The 18,036-nt window shown below is 49.1% G+C and overlaps 1 protein-coding gene across 11 annotated transcripts; it reads left to right on the top strand.

Moving 5' to 3' along the window:
* Nucleotides 1–400: 400 nt before the first annotated feature.
* Ptpn18 (protein tyrosine phosphatase non-receptor type 18) lies at nucleotides 401–17,429 on the top strand. 11 transcript variants are annotated; one of them, XM_021662922.2, is made up of 16 exons: nucleotides 465–548; nucleotides 1,176–1,233; nucleotides 3,569–3,677; nucleotides 3,937–3,978; nucleotides 4,063–4,158; nucleotides 4,255–4,293; nucleotides 12,714–12,782; nucleotides 13,939–14,001; nucleotides 14,253–14,395; nucleotides 15,148–15,214; nucleotides 15,311–15,384; nucleotides 15,460–15,568; nucleotides 15,737–15,828; nucleotides 16,389–16,594; nucleotides 16,973–17,038; nucleotides 17,149–17,429. In XM_021662922.2, the coding sequence occupies exons 2-16, from the start codon at nucleotides 1,220–1,222 to the stop codon at nucleotides 17,373–17,375; spliced, it is 1,416 nt and encodes a 471-aa protein (XP_021518597.1). In that variant the 5' UTR covers nucleotides 465–548; nucleotides 1,176–1,219; the 3' UTR covers nucleotides 17,376–17,429. The 11 variants fall into 11 exon arrangements, with proteins under 11 accessions (XP_021518592.1, XP_021518598.1, XP_021518603.1 ...); XM_021662917.2 differs by lacking the exon at nucleotides 1,176–1,233 and having other exon boundaries at nucleotides 401–548; nucleotides 3,902–3,978; nucleotides 15,307–15,384; nucleotides 15,479–15,568; XM_021662923.2 differs by lacking the exon at nucleotides 1,176–1,233 and having other exon boundaries at nucleotides 401–548; nucleotides 3,902–3,978; nucleotides 15,307–15,384; nucleotides 15,479–15,568; nucleotides 17,223–17,429.
* The last annotated feature ends 607 nt before the right edge of the window (nucleotides 17,430–18,036 follow it).

Consider the following 18,036-nt stretch of genomic DNA (forward strand, 5'->3'; position numbering starts at 1 on the left):
CACTTTTCTCGGACGCCCGCCTTTCCCGGACCTCCCTGACATCCCGCGGTCGCGCGGCCGTGGACGTCCGCGTGCTGCAAGGCTGGACTCCAGAGCAACCTTGGGAAGCCGGCCTGCGAGACTGAGGGCGCGGCCGCCCACCGGGAGAGGCTCGCGGGACCGGATCAAGCGGGTCCGAGCGGTCCGTGAGGGCTCAACCCGCCGCACCGCAGCGGTAGCACCCGGCAAGCCGGCGGGGGACTGCTGGACTTGCAGCCCACAAGCACCCCGGGGCTCGGTGGCCGCCGGCGGCCGTGGGCGGGGCGAAGAGTGACCTCCTAATGCCATTGGCCGAGGGGCGCGGCCCGCCCGCCACCTCGGGCCTTCATTGGCTGCTGGGACGGAGGCCCCGCCCCGCAGCGTCTACACTCTCCGGGCGGGAGCGCTTTTGGCCGAGACCTCCGAGCGGTCGCAGCATGAGTCGTCACTTGGAGCCGGTGCGGAGCTTCTTGGAGCAGCTGGAGGCCCGGGACCGCCGGGAGGGGGCCATCCTCGCCCGTGAGTTCAGCGTGAGTGACCCTGCAGCGACCGAACTTCGCACCCAGGCGGTCCCCGCCGCTGTCCACCTGTGCAATGGGAACTGTCTGCCTTTCCTTCTCCGTTCCCGGGGCGTCTCCTGCCTCCAACTCTCCGGTTTCCTCTCCCGGCACTCCTGCCGAGCTCTCGCACTGTCTCTCGGCCTTTCGCGCTCCGCCCGCAGGTGCCCGGAGGGTGAAGTCTACCGCTGTCAGGGACACGCTCAGCTGTCCGTGTCGCGCTCCGGGACGGGGCGGTGGCTTCCGCCGGGGAGGGAGGCAGCGCACCTGAGCTGGATTCCAGTCCCCACCCGGGCCACTCCTGGGTCACCTTGTAATCCCAGGGAGGAAGTGGCTTGGGCCGCAGAAAGAGGAACAAGGAAACGTGGTCGCCTAGCCTCTGAGCTCCAAGAGTTTTGAGTTTCGAATCTATGCCCAAGGCCCTTCAGAACTTTGGCCTTGGGAGGTCTGACCTCAGTCTCACCTGTTTTGAATTGTGAATGTTAAATACCAAGTTGGTCTGAAAATTAGCTGGTTTGGGTAGCAGCTCCTAGCGCGTATTGGGTACTCACTGGATAGGTAGGTGCCTTTAACATGGCTTACAAAAATTCTAACCATCAGGTAGTGCCAGTCAAGCTTGTGAGAGAGAATACCACTCAGCAGCCATGGCGTACGACAGGTAATGTAGTATCTTAAATACAGTGACATGATCCAAATGCGCAAATATGCTGTACCAAACTCAGAAATGTATAAGTATATAAAAGTAAACATGACCTTTACAGCCTGGTATGGTAGCACATGCCGATAATTCCAACAGTTGGTAGCCTAAGATAAGATCACCGTGAGTTCAAGGCCAGCCTGAGTTACGTAATTTGAGACCACTCTGAAATACAGAACGAAATTGTCTCAAAGAATGAAAAAGAGAGTTTATGCAAAGACCAATATGTAACCCAGTAACAATACAGTCACTGTGCCTGCTTTAATCCCAGCAGTCAGGAGGCAGGGGCAGGCAGATCTCTGTAGGTCTGAGGTCAGTCTGGTCTATATGGAGAGCTCCAGGGCAGCCAGGGCTAGGTAGAAAGGCTGTCTCGAAAACTAACTAACCAAACAACAAATAAAACAACAAAAAACCCACCACAATACGAACAACAAACATGAACAAGAACCAAATTTATAGACACACCTTTAATCCTAGGGTTTGGGAGGCAGAGGCAGGCAAATCTCTTGAGTTCTACAGAGTGAGTTCCAAGACATTCAGGACTATGTAGAGGAAACCCTATCCAAATTTATGAAGTTCATAAGTAAACATACACAATGAACATGTATAAATTAAATGTGAATCTAAATATTTTACACATATAAAATACTATAACAAATCTGTAAGCACACACATACACACACACACACACACATATATATATATATATATATATATATATATATGTTTGTTTTCATGATAGTGTTTCTCTGTGTAGCTTTGGCTGTCCTGGATTTGCTGTGTAGACCAGGCTGGCTTTGAACTTACAGAGATGCGTCCGCCTCTGCCTCCCTGAGTGCTGAGATTACAGCTGTGCACCACCATGCCCGACTATAAAATGTAAAACTTGTAAAGAAAAAAGTGAGTATGAGCCTGCATGTGGTGCATCTTTCAGGCTGATGAGGAGAACAGATTTGCGGGTTGCACGCAGAATCCTGCATAGGAAGTTCAGGGCTTTGTGGTTTTCTACCTTTGTGACTGAATTACCAAAAGCCTAATACCAACCACTGTTAGGAAGGTGCTTCTGGGGGCTAGAATAACCTGATCAACATAAGTAAAGCACTTTGGAGTGGCGGCCCAAACACACAGCAACTAGATAGGTGTTTATTTTCGTTGCGGTTATGAACACCCTTCACTAATTATAATAACATACGGGCTATAACGTACCTATAGCATCTTCTTACATGTTATATATAACTTCTGTAGCATGTTATTATATTGTATCTGGTATACAGTATTTGTTTTAATTTTTTTATTTGGCCTGCATGTGTGTGTGTACATGTATGTGTGTAAGTACTCATGGAGGCTAGAAGAGGGTGTCGGCTCCCTGAGGCTGGAGGTACAGGCTGTTGTGAGCTGGCCAGTGCTGGTGTTGTGAACCAAACTTGGGCCCTCTGCAAGAGCAGAAAGGACTCCTAAACACTTAGCCATTTTTCCAACTCCTATTTTAATTTTCTTCTGAGACAGGGTCTCATGTAGCTCAGGCAGGTCTTGAAGGACTACATAATGACTACATATGACTTTGAACTCTGTTTTTGTTTGTTTGTTTTTTAATTATATACATGCATTTTGTGGGGAACTTGTAGACAGCCATGAGAGTTATTTCTATCCTTCTGGATACCTTCTGGATCCTGGTGGTCAGAGCCAGGGAATCAGGCTTGGGGGCAAGCACCTCTACCCACTGAACCATCTCCCTGGCCCCAGTTTCGCTTGTTTGGGTGTGGGGGTCTTGTGTGCACCACAGCGCTGATGTAGAGGTCGGAGGACAATTCTTGAGTGTTGTTTTCTCCCTCCTTATGGTGTGGGATGTGGGGATTGAGGGTAAACTCTTCAGGCCTGCACAGCAAGTACTTAGACCCACTGAACAATCTTTTGGGTCCAAATATGTATATTTATTATCATTTTTGATACTATAGCATAACATGGTTGAATGTGCAGGTCTGAGCGGTCTATCTGGCTGCAACCTTTGTTGGGGTGCCTCCTTATGGGACCTTCGGAAAGTTGTTCAATTGATACCTACATCAGTTTCCATCTGCACAATGGGGACAGTGGACAGTCCCCACTCAGGCTGATTAAATCCCCTGGCACCAAGCCTGGCTCACTTGCTGCTGCTGGACATTATTACATAGATCCTCATGCCTTCCTTGTCTGTTTCCGTGAGCTCTTTGGATACTTCAGTCCCAGCACTCTCACTTGGCTTCTTCCTTCCTCTCTCTTGCCTCCTCTGTCCTTTTCGGCTCATGGTGTCTTCCACCAGGACATCAAGGCCCGCTCGGTGGCCTGGAAGACTGAAGGTGTGTGCTCCACCAAGGCCGGCAGTCGGCTTGGGAACACGAGGAAGAACCGCTACAAAGACGTGGTCCCGTGTAAGTCAGGGGGTGTGCCAAATGCCGGGTGGCAGTGCCCGCCGTGGGAGCACCCCACCCGACAGCCAAAGCATTCTATCTCACACACGTGACATGGCTCCATTACTCCATGAAGCCACAAGGGGGCAGATCCCCACTCACATGCTGTCACTCTGCTTGCTTTTGCCTGGGAGGCTGTCAGAGACTTGACGGCCTCCCCCCCTACATGTCTCACCTGCTGGCAGATGATGAGACCAGAGTTATCCTTTCCCTGCTCCAGGAGGAAGGACATGGAGATTACATCAATGCCAACTTCATTCGGGTCAGGCTGGTGATCAGGGGACGGGTGGCCTGGGGGCGGGGAGGGTGGGCTTCAGAATCTTGTTAATGAATGGGTCTTTCCCAGGGCACAGATGGAAGCCAGGCCTATATTGCGACGCAAGGACCCCTGCCTCACACTCTGTTGGACTTCTGGCGCCTGGTTTGGGAGTTTGGGGTCAAGGTCAGCTTTGAGGGACAGAGAGGGGCATGGTTCTGAGTCCTCATTCTGATTTCTCCTTACGCAAAGGCCTCCCTTTCCCCTGCCCCTCTTGTCTAGGTGATCCTGATGGCATGTCAAGAGACAGAAAATGGACGGGTATGTATCCTCAGCCTCCTGGAATGCAAGGAAGGTTTGTGCAGGGAGGAGGGAAGGCTCGGGTCTCCTTCTTGTCCCTAGCTCTGTGGGCCTGACTCTGTTGAAGCTCTGCAGAAGCCACTAGTCCTAATTTGCCTTGATTGCTTTCATTTTGATCACCATTGTCTCCTCAGTGCTGGCAGCCCAAGCTTTCCAGCCCACAACATGGCCAAGGGCCTACACTGACCACTTTCCACTCTGGTCTTTCTGAACCCCTCCCTGCTTCTCACAGTCTTCTCTAGCTCTGCTGGTCTTGGCTCTTCCTCAGATGAGGCAGAGAGGGCCCCGCTTCAGAACCTGTGCCATGGCCGTCTTCTGCCCTGCACCTTCCCATTGCTCATTCTCTTACCTGGAATGTCACATGGCCGCCTGTAACTCCTTCCTGGGTTTTCCCATTTTTTTCTCCATAGTTCTTATCTACCTCCACACATTGGATAACCCTGAACGTGAAAAACGCGTCACAATAGCATGCTTGCACCCCCACAAGCTGCTGTTTTTGCCTTTAAATTTCTTCTCACCTGTTCAGCCAGGCGTACCAGCTCCTTTCTGTACTTCTGGTAGTTGGGAGACCAAAGTGAGAGGATCAGCACTTTGGGGCCAGCCTGGGCAACTTAGGGAGACCATCAACATTTCCATCACCACCTTAGCAGTCACACCCCACGTCTAGAGCCCCAGGCAGCCCCTTGTCTACTTTTGATCACAACATATTTGCCTACTCTTCATGTTTCCCCTAAAATGGAATTGTGCAGCGGGTGTCTTTTGTGACTGGCTTCCTTCTCTTTGTGTTTTCAGTTCTTGCATATGGGAGCATGTCAACAGTTCGCTCCTGTTTATCACTGGATGGCACCCCATTGAATGCGTCTACATTTCGCCTCTGCCCTAAGCAGGCTGTAGGTGCTGGGTCCTTCCCACAGTCGGCTGTGAATGCAAGCCTTTGTGTGGACGAGAACTTTTCGTTTCTCTCATATATGGAGTATGGTGGAATTGCTGGGTCAGAGCGGAACTCTATTTTTAGCTCTATTTTAAGGAAGTGACAAGCTGTTTTCCGTAGTGGCTGTATCAGGTTACATTCCCACCCATAATGCATGACAACTCCAGCCTTCTTACATCCCCACCAACGTTTGTGTTTCTTTCTCATTTTAAAAACATTTCTATGGGGGTGCATGAGACACATGCGTTTGGTGGAATGGGGGTGAAGGTTAGAGAAAACATTGGGGATTGGTTCTCTTTTCCAGCCGTGTGGGTCCCTGGGTTGTCTTGACAAAAAGTGCCTTTACCCTTTCTTGCCTGCTCCCTGCATATCTCTCTCTCTCTCTCTCTCTCTCTCTCTCTCTCTCATTATAGCCATTTGTTGGAAATATGAACGAGTCTCTTCTTTTAAAAATTGTGGTAAAATATATGGAAACATAAAAATTGCCTTTTAAGGGACTGAAAGATGTTTGGAAGTTAAGAGCATGTGTTGCTCTTACAGAGGACCTGAGCTCCGGTCCTAGTAGCCACATCAAGCAGCTTATAAGAGCCTGTGACTCCAGCCCCAAAAGGACCTGATGCTCTCCTCTGGCCTCCTTGGCTGCCCAAATGCAGTGCCTTTTAGACCGCTATGGCTGATACTGTTTACACATACTGGTGAACAGCTCTCTGCTTGATTCTGGCTTTGGTTCTCATTTGTGTGTGTCACTCTCTGCTTGATTCTGGCTTTGGTTCTCATTTGTATGTGTCTGCGTGTCAGAGAGTGTATGCATGTGCACGGTTGTGCCCGTGTGCCTCTGTGTGAGCCTAAACTTCCACTCAGACACACATACACAAATAAAAAGCACAAACTCTTCCTTTCCTTCTGCTCCTGGCCACCTGTCTTCTGTGTCCATTGAATTTCCCGTTCTGGTTGCATCATGGAACGGTATTATAAAATACGGGTTCTTCTGTATCTGGTTCCTTTCACTTGAAGTTTTTAAGGTTTGACTATGTTGTCATGTGAGTCAGAACTTGACTCATTGTTTTGTTTTGTTTTGTTTTTAAGACATGATTTCTCTGTGTAGCCCTGGCTGTCCTAGACTCACCTTGTAGACCAGGCTGGCCTTGAACTCAACAGAGATCTGCCTGCCTCTGCCTCCCCCGTGTACTGGGATTACAGGTGTGTGCCACTGTGCCCAGCTGAATTTTATTCATTTTAAGACTGAATATGCCAGTGCTTTGTGCCGTGTTTCCCTTACCTATTCATCTGTCGGCAGACATTTGGGCTCCTTCTGCCTTTCAGACCACTATGGACAATGCTGTTTGCATACTCGGGTAAATAGTTAATCTATTTGATTCTGGCTTTTGTTTTCATTTGTGTGGGTCAGCGTATGTACACGTGTCTAAATGTCAGTATATGTATTTATGTACGTGCATGGTTATGGATGTTTTCCTCTGTATGCGCATGCATCTGTATGTCTCTCTGGCTGGCCTGGAACTCACTATGAGATGAGGTTGGTCTTGAACTGGCAGAGTTCTGCCTTCACCCTGCTCCTGCCATGTTGCTAGGTTTAAAGGCTTGTGACACTGCCTGCCTCTCCTACTCCTTTTGAGGCAGAATCTCTCCCTGAACTGAGTGTTTGAATTTTTCTCAGCGAGGCTAGAAGCCAGCAAGCCCCAGAGATCTTTCTGTCTCTGTTTGCCTCTGAGCTGGGGCTGCAGGTACACAGAGAAGGCCTGGCTTGTTATGTGGGTGCTGGGATCTGAGCACCAGTGCCCGTGACTGTGCAGCGAGCGCTCTTAATGGCTGATCTAACTCTAGCGCTGCCTGTCTCTTCAGTTATTGGAATATAAGTCTGCGGTAGAATTGCTGTTTACTATTTTTTTTATTCCCACGGTGGCTATACCTTTTATGCTTCCACCGGTTAGAGGTTTCAATTTCTCCATATGTTCAGCAATACTTACTTTTATGTGAGTGCATTCAGGTTTGTGTGCGTGCGTGTGTGTGTGTGTGTGTGTGTGTGGAAGGGTGTGCTCTTGCACACACAAAGGAGGCCAGGGGAGGACATATAAGCTGTCCTGCTCTATCCACATTCTGCCTTTCTCCCTTGACATAGCATCCTTTACTTCAGCCTGGGGCGGCCATGCCCACCCCAGCAATGCTCCTGTCTCTGCCCCTGCAATACTGGGTTTACAGGTGCATACCAATCTTTTCACGTGTACATTTGTTCAGCAGCTGCTCTTACCCATGGGCCATCGCCCCAGCTCAACAGCTATTTCCTTCCCACTCATTAAACCACTCATGGGGCTAGGGAGATGGCTCATTGGTTAGGAGTATAGTCTGCTTTTGTCGAGGACCCAAATTTGGTTCCTAGCATCAACATCAAGTGCTTGAAAATCCAGCTCCAGGAGAACAGACAACCCTGGCCACAGGCATGTGTCCCTCCTAATTAAAAATTATAAAAAATGAATCCCTTTTTTTGGTTTGTTTGGCTGTTTTTGTTTTTTCTGAGACAGGGTTTCTCTGTGTAACCCTGGCTGTCCTGGAACTCACTCTGTAGACCAGGCTGACCTCAAACTCAAGAGATCTGGCTACCTCTCCCTCCCAAGTGCTGGGATTAAAGGTGTGTGTGGTCACTGTCTGGAAAAAAAATTTAGAAAAGAAAAAAAATAAACTCATTGTTGTTTTGTTTTCCATGTGTTTATTTGTCCATTTGTGTGTCTTATCTAGACATCCATCCATTCAGGTCCCATCTTAAAATTGGGTAATTGTCTTTATTACTGGGTTGAAAGAGTTCTGGATAAAAGTACTGAGCAGTGGTAGCACACAGCTCTAATCCTAGCACCACCACGGTTGAGGCAGGCAGATCTCTGTGAGTTCAAGGCCAGCTGGTCTACAGATGGAATTCCAGGACAGTCATGGCTACACAGTGAAATCCTGTCTCAAAAACAACAAACAAACAAACATTCAACATACAATTGCCAAGTATCTCTGTGAACCTGTGTGTCGTCATTTTCTTCCTCAACAGTGACCCTGGAGGCACAGACATGCTTTAAATTTTGTGTTCTATCATTCTGCTAGTGGTTTTGCTTTTACATCTAGGAAGCCACTGTACAAAGCATAACGTCCTACTTCTGTGTTTTCTAAGTGCTTCATGGCTTTATCTCTTACATGGTTTCTTATTCTTTTCAGTTAATTTTTCTGCATACAGAATGAGACAGGGGTCCAAAGTTCTTTTTGTGCGGTAGTCAGTTATTCCTTGTCTCCTCCATTCAATCCCATGACACCTTTACTGAAAAAGTAATTGTAAGGGCTTATTTCTAAGCTCTCCAATTTATTCCCCATTGATCTATAAGTCTGTCTTTGTGTTAGCATGACAAGGCTCTGATTATTGTACTATTTTAGTAAATTTTGAGATTTTTTTTTCAGTGTTGACTATCGAAACCCAAAGCCGTTTCCTTGCTAGGCAAGTGCTCTATTCCTGAACTAATTCCACAGTGCTGCAAGCATCTAGTAAGGGAGTCAGTCCTCTAATTTGCCCTCTGTGTGTGTGTGTGTGTGTGTGTGTGTGCGCGCGCACATGCTGTGTGGTATGTGTGCATGTCGGGAAGTGGTGTATGTGTGAGCATGTGTGTGGAGTCCAGATGATGACCTTGGGGATATTCCTCTGTACTCTCCATCTTATTTTGAGTCAGGGTCTGATTCAGCTACACTGGTTGGCCAGTGAGGCTGGGATCCTGTTTGGCACTTTCCTTCCTGACCTGTCTTTCTAGCACTAAATTAGTCCTTTCCGGAAGATGGCTTTGGCTATGTACCTTGTGCAAAAAGGTGATCAAGGGCAGCACACTGCTGGTGCTTAGAAAGGCCTTCCTATGAACTCAGCTCTTGGATCAACTCCGGGGCTGTTTTGTAAGGATAGGCCGTTATGCCTAACGGAGATGTGCTACGGAGAAATACCTGGTAAAAACCCTAGGGAACCAAGTCTCTAACACGCTTCACTGTGGGTGACGTCATTTCTGCCACTACTCATTGCTGAGTTAATGATGCACACCCTGTGGATGTCACTGGAAGAGCAGCTTTGGAAGTGGGTATTCTGCAGCTGCTGCCTTGTAAAGGTTAGTTTAAAAAATTGTACTTGGCCCGGCGTGCTGGCACACACCCTTAATCCCAGTGCTTTGGAAGCAGAGGTAGGCATATCTCTGTGAATTCGATGCCAGCCTTGCCTGGTTTACAGAGTGAGTTCTAGAACAGCCAGGGCTACACAGAGAAACCCTGTCTCTAAAAAACAAAAACAAACAAAAGTGCTTGCTCAGCATGGCAGTGCATGCCTTTAATCCCTTTGAGAGACAGAGGTAGGTGGATCTCTGTGAGTCTCAGGCTAGCCTGATCTACACAGTGAGCTCCAGGTCAGCCAGGACTAAAATTTATGGATTTGAAAATTTGTATCATATATTTTACACTTCTGATGTTACAGGATTGTTTTATGACACACCAAGTAGCTCCTACTGAATAATGGTACAAAACTGACCTTTCTGCCTTGATCCGTTCCGACAACCTTGCTGACCTTTATTAGCCAGGAGTGTGTGGTATGCGTTCTTTAGGAGTTTCTTCATAAGAATGAGCCATGTCATATATAAATCAAAACTTCGTTTCTTCCTTTTCCAGCCTTCGCCCTGACACACCCCTCCCAGGCCCTTTTCCCTCTGTCACTTCCTCTTTTCCTCCCCCCACACACTCGGCTTCTCTCTTTCCTGGTTTGTGCTGCTGTAGGCTGGGATGAGGTTAGGGCTGACATGCATCTGTCTTGCTCCTGTGCTTCTAGGTTTCACAGCTGGGCATCTCTGTGGAGTTTGTAGATGCTCTCGGCTCACTGGGGAATTCCTTTCTACTCCTAGTTCTTTTCACACCCCCCCCCCATGAAGCTATGCTGGTTTCTCACTTTTTTCTCTCCATCTCTTCATATGATCTTTTGTTGTTGCTTTGTAGTTTACTAATATGATCTCTGACACCAATGGGCTATGCTTTTAATTGTCTCTCTCTTTCTTTCTCTGTAGTGTGTGGTATGTGCCGTATTATGAGTGTGGAGGTCACAGGACAACCTCTGGGGTTGGTCTTTGCTTTCCACCTTGTTTGAAACAGGGTCTCTTGTTTTGCCGCTGGCCTGCAAGCCTCTAGGGATTCTGCCTCCTACCGTGAAAGAATACTGGGATTCTAAACACTTGCGACTGTGTGCAGTATTGCGTGGGCTCTGGGATCCAAACTCAGGTACCCACACTTGCACAGCAAGCAGCAAATTTTTCTACCAAGCCATCTCCCCAGCTCTCACTCTGAAGCATTTTCCTGGTCAAAAACCTACTCCTAGGATTAATCCTATGTGGTCCTGATGCATAATACTTGGCTAGTATTTGCTTGATAATTTGGGCTGTAAGTTCACGAGTCACTGGTGGGGTAGTTTACTTTCCTTGTTCATGCTACTTCAGGTTTTTGTTGTTTTTTTGTTTTTCTCTTTGCAAGGATGTGTGGAGGGTTTGTAGTAATTCTGCTTTACTTGATATATATTTATAAATATATTGATATATATTTATATATCAATGGATAGATAGATTTTTTTTTTTAGTATCCTTGGCTGTCCTGGACCCACTTTGTAAGCCAGGCTGGCCTCAAACTCGCAGAGATCGCCTGTCTCTGCCTCCCCAAGTGCTGGGATCACAGCGTGTGCTGACTTAAGAAATATTTATATTTCTTAAACATATATATTTATATATTGAAATATATTTATATTTCAAAAACAATATATCTGTTTTTGTCTTTCCTGTTTTCTGTAGATTCAAGTTTCCAGCTGGTGTCCCGCTCCATATATGAGGAGCTTCTTCTCATAGATGTCCTTGCAATGGGTTTGCCTAGTTTTTATCTGACGAGGTTTCTCTTTTGTTTACTTACGGCACATGCGTATAAGGCAGAGCAACTGCCCAAGAGTCGCCCCTCTCCCAGCCAAGTGCGACCTGGGTTAAAATTCAGATAGGTAGGTTTGGTAGCAAACAACTGGACCAACTATCCAGCCCAAGGTTTCTTTTTTAATCCCATCATTTTTAGGATACCACACAATTACCTTTTGGCTTGCAGAGTTTCAGAAAGAAATTATCATTCTATATTGTTGCTTTCGGCATTTTTCTCGTTAATATTGTTTTTTATCAGTTGGGTCACGGTATGCTTCAACATTGTTTTCTGAATATATTTCCCCCCTCTCAATACAGATTGACTTTTTAAATTAATTTTTAAAATTTTCATTTTGTGTACATTGGTGTTCTCCCCGTACATATGTCTGTGTGAGGGTGTCAGATCCCCTGGAACAGGAAATACAGACAGCAGTGAGCTGCTGTGTGGGTGCTGAGAACTGTAACCAGATCCTCTGGAAGAGCAGCCAGTGCTCTCAACCGCTGAGCCACCTCTCCAGCCCTCAATATATTGGCTTTTTTAGTTTCTAATTTCATCAGCTTTGGGGAAACGTTCAGCTTTTCTTTCTTCTTTTTTAAATTTATTTTTCTATCTGTACGCACACCTGCATGCCGGAAGAGGGCATCAGATCAAATTAGAGATGGTTGTGAGCCACCATGAGGTTGCCGGGAATTGAGCTAAGGACCTGTGAAAGCTTTGCTTTGTTTCATTGCTCTATCTTCATCTTCACAGCTTTTCTGTCTTTGGGGCTTTAACCTGCTATTATTGAATTGTTAATATGTGGGGATCCCGTTTGGGGCTGGTTTTACTTTTTATGTCATTCTTTGTTATATTTGTATCTCCATTTGACTCTATGTATTGCATTTTTAAGGTCTTCCCCCACCTCGCCCCCTATCAGTTTTGGATTTTTCTATACTCTGGTTGTTCCCCTGGTACGAGCCACAGTTTACTCCACCTTTGCTGGTCAAGGACATTGCGTGCTGGATTTTTAAGTGTCACATAGTTCAGAGTTAGAGAATGTTAGAGTGTTAGATATATCATCTGCCACTTTCTCTTTCCCTGGTTTCTGTTTGCATAGCTCTCTCTTTCCTGCAAATTCTTTGTTGCCCTCTCTGAACCCTGACCTGTGCTTCTTCAGCATGGAAACACAGGCTCCTTAGTTCCTGCAGCGCAGTGACCCATCAAGGCAGCACGGCAGGTAGTCCACTAGCGACCACACCTCAGCAGTGCTCATGTCTGTGGTAGGTAGTGGGCCGTGCGCTTAGCTATAGCTCCAGGCTGTAGGAGGGTGTCCCGAACTGTTTTCCTCCAGTGTGATCAAAAGCTTGCTCTTATGGAGTGTCCAAGTATGTCATCTTCTGCAACTGGCTTCATGTCAACCGCAGCTGCTGGTCCTTCCACTTGGGGTGCGTCGTCTCTCTGAAAGTGAACCCCCCATTCACTCCTTGCCTTTCCTGCCTGCCTCACTTTGCAGAAGAAGTGTGAACGCTACTGGGCCCAGGAACAGGAGCCACTGCAGACCGGGCCTTTCCACGTCACCCTGGTGAGCTGGGCAGGGGTGGGGACAGAGGTGGGTTCTGCAGGCCTTGGGTAGTATGGGTGAGCTCAAGGAAGATTTACAGAATGAGAAGCCTGGGGCTGGACCTGGAAAGAGAAACCATTTTCTCACAGCTCCCTGCCATGGTGGAAAACTCACAGTGCATGCTGGGTAGGTGCTCTTCCCAGCCCTAGCACGTTTGGCTATGATTACAGTTACCTCGTAACCCAGATGTACCTGTTCACTTCCCATTTCTTTACCATGTTCACAGAAATGGAGGAACTACTCATATAGGTGGTTAGCTACTAACAAATGCAATGAGACCTGTGTATTTCAGAACAATAGAACTCTTATGTTCACTGTAAAGGGATTAGTTTGGTTTGCATAGGGATTCCTCTTTCTGACAAAAGTTTCCTTGAAAGCTGTGAGAGAAATTTGGGCCAAAAGAAAATTTTTAAATGTCATCATTGGAGGTGAAACCATTTAAAAATATTTTGGAAGCTGGAAAGATGGCTCAGTGGGTAAGAAGCACTGGCTACTCTTCCAAAGGACCTGGGCTCAATTCCCAGCACCCACATGGCAACTTACAACTGTCTGTAACCCCAGTTCCAGGGGATTTAATGACCTCACACACACACACACACACAGACATGCAGGCAAAACATCAATGCACATAAAAATAAGAGTTAAAAAAATGTTCTTTTGGAGTAAAAAAGACTTGATGAAAATGGACAAGGAAGCAATAGGTATGTGTACACACATACATGTATATACACACGCACTAAGGACTGGGGACTGTGGACACACTGAGTGAGCTAGTCCAAGAGAGTCTAAACTGTAAGACAAGCCCAGGAAGCTCTCCTGTCTCAACCACCTAGAAAGTCAGTGATCCCAGGAATGCAAGAACAGCAGCCCAGGCCAACGAGTTTGATTTTTAATGAAGAATGCTTTGCCTCCTTCAGGCCTGGCAGGAAGTACATGGCTGTCACCCCAGCACATGGGAGGCTGAGGCAGAAGGACCTTGGGTTTGAGGCCATTCTTGGCTCTACAGCAAGACCTGTCTCAAAACCCAAACCCAAACCTTTGCTTTCTAGAACTGTGAAGTGTGTTACTGATGATCTGTTTCTGTTCCATGTTCTCTTTCCTCTTCCCACACACTTAGATGAAGGAAACACCAGTGAATGCAGACATCATTCTCAGGACCCTCCAGGTTACATTCCAGAAGGTACTGAGAGGTCAAAAGGTGAAGGGGCTCTTGCATGGGACGAGCTGTTTCCTGTTCTGCAAAATGGACGCTATGATAGTAGTCAGCTTCCATCACCCCGGTCATGACGCAGTGGGGTTGTTTTTCTTTGTGGTGCTGGAGGTGGACATGCGTGTTCTCCCACCCACTGAGCCTTATCTTGTGGATACTCAGAACCGTGGTAGGTGTTCATTAAATGTGCTTTTCTCCTATTCTCTGTGCCCCTGTCTCAGGAATCCCGCTCTGTGCACCAGCTCCAGTACATGTCCTGGCCAGACCACGGGGTTCCCAGTCATCCTGATCACATCCTCGCCATGGTGGAGGAGGCCCGTCGCCTCCAAGGAGTTGGACCTGGACCGCTCTGTGTCCACTGCAGGTTTAGGAAATAGGGTTTACGAGGATCTGGTGAGGCAGAAGGGAGAGGGTGAGACAGAAAGGCAAGGAAGAGACGTCAAGGCTTGGAGCCAGCCTTACCTTTTCAGTTTTCTTTTGAGAAATGTCTGACCATGTGTTCATGATATGGAGCGCTGGAATTCTTAGCTAGAATAGACCCTCTGCTGGGGAGAAGGCATGGAGCTGACAGTTCACAAATCTAAATATAAAAGGTTGACCAGCGCTGAAGAAATACCTCAGTGAGGGAAGTACTCGCTGTACATGCACCTGAGTTCAGAGCTTCAGCATCCTGTAAAAGCCAGGACAGGTGGCTTGCTCCTGTCTCCCAGTGCTGGGTGAAGGATAGAGGCAAAAGGATCCAAAGGATCCAAGCTAGCCAGGTAGTCGAGCCAATTTGTGAGCACCAGTTTAATAAGAGACCCTGTTTCAAATATAGTATCACACATACGCTATCACACACACCATGGGTGCACACTAATGTACCTATAAAAACTAAAATGTTTCATTTAACGCAATCTAAGGATCCCGCAGTTTGAGAGGTACTGCAGGGGAGCACAGCTCAGAAGCGGTTGTGGTATCCCTAAAGCTAGGCAGGCCTGACATTCCAGCACTTAGGAAGCTGAAGTCAGAGGCCAGCCTGGCAACACAGCAAGACCTGTGGGAAGAGGAAAAGAATGGAAAAAAGGACATTGTGGGCAGGCCATGATGGAGTCTGCTCTGATTCTTGATTGTCAGTGCTGGCTGTGGACGAACAGGTGTCCTGTGTGCTGTTGATTACGTGAGGCAGTTACTGCTGACCCAGGTATGACGTTATCGTCTCTGCCTGCAGTGCGCCCCACGCCTCCCTCACGCATGCCCACCACGGCCGGTTTATACTCTGCCTCTCTCTCCCAGACAGTCCCACCCAATTTCAGCCTCTTCGAAGTGGTCCTTGAGATGCGGAAACAGCGGCCTGCTGCGGTGCAGACAGAGGTATGTGCTTGCCCCGTTTTCCCACTCCCGAGGACACAGGAAGGCATCCGTCTCTTCGCCATCTTCCCTTCTCAGTGACTGCGCATCCCAACAGGAGCAGTACAGGTTCCTGTACCACACAGTGGCCCAGCTCTTCTCCAGCACTCTCCAGAACGCCAGCCCCCACTACCAGAACCTCAAGGAGGTACAGAGCCCCCAGTTCCACTCTTCCTGCCAGCCATCAACACCTCTGAGAGCTGCAACTCTCCTCGGAACCCCTTCCCAGGTGGTCCCCTCCTAAGCTCACACTCAGCAGCCCACAGTGGCCTGCGTCAGGTTAAAGCCTCACGACTCCCCGCCTGCCTTTCTGCAGAACTGTGCCCCAATCTGCAAGGATGCCTTGTCGCTCAGGACCTCCCCAACCCTGCCCGCCGCTGTATCCCGCCCACCAGGTGGGGTTCTCAGGTACTGGTTCTATCTGCTCGAGGCTTGCTCTTCCCCAGGAACACCAACCCCCTTCACTCTGGATTGGCCTTTCCCTTCCTTGCTCTTCCAGAAGGTAATTAATTAGACAGAAATGTTTTTAGAAACACCCCCCCCCCAAACACACACACACACAAACGTTGCTGGGAGGCCAGGGGACAACTTTGGGAACGGGACCTCATCTCCCATGTGTTTTGAGACAGTCTGGCCAGGTACCTCAGGCTTCTGCAGACCCACCTGTCTCCATCTCATTGTAGGAATGCTGGGGTCACACACACACATGACCAAGTCTGGCTTTACATGGCTCCTCCCTAGTCCCACCTGCCAATCAGGCCCTGTCCTTCCTGCTGTAGGGATACCAGGGACAAGGAACCGGCTCTGTGCCCTCAGGTGGCCCGCCCCTTCTCTCCTTTCCTGCTCTGGGGACTAGGGCAGGCAGGAAGGAAGCCCAGTTGCCTGGGGTGCGCTTGCTCCCTCCCCCCCCTCCCCCGCTCTCCGTCGTGCTCAGCGGTTTCACTTCCTCTGCTTGCTGCCCGTGGCAGGAGCATCTCGGTGCCCGGTCCCCCGACCCTTCCCATGGCTGACACTTACGCTGTGGTGCAGAAGCGTGGTGCCCCGGCGGGCACAGGGCCCGGGACGCGGGCGCCCAGCAGCGCTGACACCCCCATCTACAGCCAGGTGGCTGCACGTGCCCCGCGGCCCATCGCACAAACGGAGGACGGGCAGGGAACGTCGCCACTGCGCTGTGGTGAGTTGGGGCCCGCCCCGGACGTCGGGCTGAGGGAGACCCGAGAGCACCTCTTCGCAGGTTCCCCACCCTCTTAAGGCTCGGGAGGGTCTAAGTGGCCACGCGGAGGTCAGCCTCAGACCCAGCGTAGCCACTCCCCCGGGCTCCTAACGGTCACCGCTCCGGCCACAAAGTGAGCCCCAGGTCAGGAGGTCAGGTCTCTGTTGGGAGATTGGGTTGTCTAAGCGGGGCTCGGAAGACTGACCTCCACACTTGGCCACGCCCACGGCCCCGCCTCCAACTGCTACCTCGGGAAGGGAAGTCTGTAGCTGCGCTCTAAGGAGTCCCTGGGACTTGGGCTGTTTAAGCTGACCTGTAGGGGTTCTCCCGGGCCCGCAGATCAAAACCCTCCCGGACCTGACGCCTACGAAGAAGTAACAAACGGAGCGCAGACTGGTGGGCTAGGTGAGTTAGAGCCTAGGGTACGCTTTGGAGAGCCCTGGGCGTTTGGGAGTTCGGGCTGGAGCTCAGGGCTCATCACCACGTCCTCTTCTTCCTATAACCCGGACCTGGAGGCGCGCCTGCGGGGGTTTTGAGGAGGATTACCCTTTCACACCACAGCCTCTGCATGGCACCCTTCTGCCCTCAGGCTTCAACATGCGCATTGGAAGGCCTAAAGGGCCACGGGAACCGCCAGCGGAGTGGACGCGGGTGTGAATGCCTTGCGCCAGATGCGGCCTGTCGCTCAGTGATGGCTGGGCTTCTGCAGCCACCATGCTGCTGTGCCCTATGTTATGTATGAATGGGACTTGTGGGTCTGGATCAAAATAAAAGTTTCTCAGGACGGGAAAAAAAAGGGCTTTGCCCCAGTAATTATAGCAATCAAAGACGGGGGACTGGGAGAGGTAAGTGTCGGTGATGGTAAGTGTGTGTGTGTGTGTGTGTGTGTGTGTATGTCGGGGGGGTCCTACCCTGAGAAAATTTTAAGAACACCAGGAGTGAGTGGCTGTTACAATCCCCTCCTCATGCACCCACTGGAAAGTGCACCTCAGACAGAGTCCTAATTTGACAAAGCCCTCAGACAGATGCCTGCCTGGACTGACAGGCCCAGCTCCAGCCAGAGACCCATCTAGATAGACCCTCATGAGAACTTCCAGTGAGCTAGAGAGTTCCCCGTCTGGTCAAAGGAATGGATCACCCAGTCAGATAAACAGCATGCCATCCAGAAAGACAGAACTTCAACCCATCTTTCTTTAGATGCAAGAATAAATGTATGCACAAAGCTCTAACCACTGCCCTTACCCCACCCCTAAACCCCAAACAGATGTCAGCATCTGTATGACAGCTGTTCATCTAGTCCTTCTGACATAGTGCCTTCTCCTGGAAATGCTGTCTGAATTTGATGAAGGCTCCAACCAGGAACTTGCTTAGCTAGGCACACATCAAGGACATACTGTGAGAAT

The sequence above is a fragment of the Meriones unguiculatus genome, chromosome 16 (assembly GCF_030254825.1).
Source record: "Meriones unguiculatus strain TT.TT164.6M chromosome 16, Bangor_MerUng_6.1, whole genome shotgun sequence".
NCBI classification, from domain to species: domain Eukaryota; kingdom Metazoa; phylum Chordata; class Mammalia; order Rodentia; family Muridae; genus Meriones; species Meriones unguiculatus.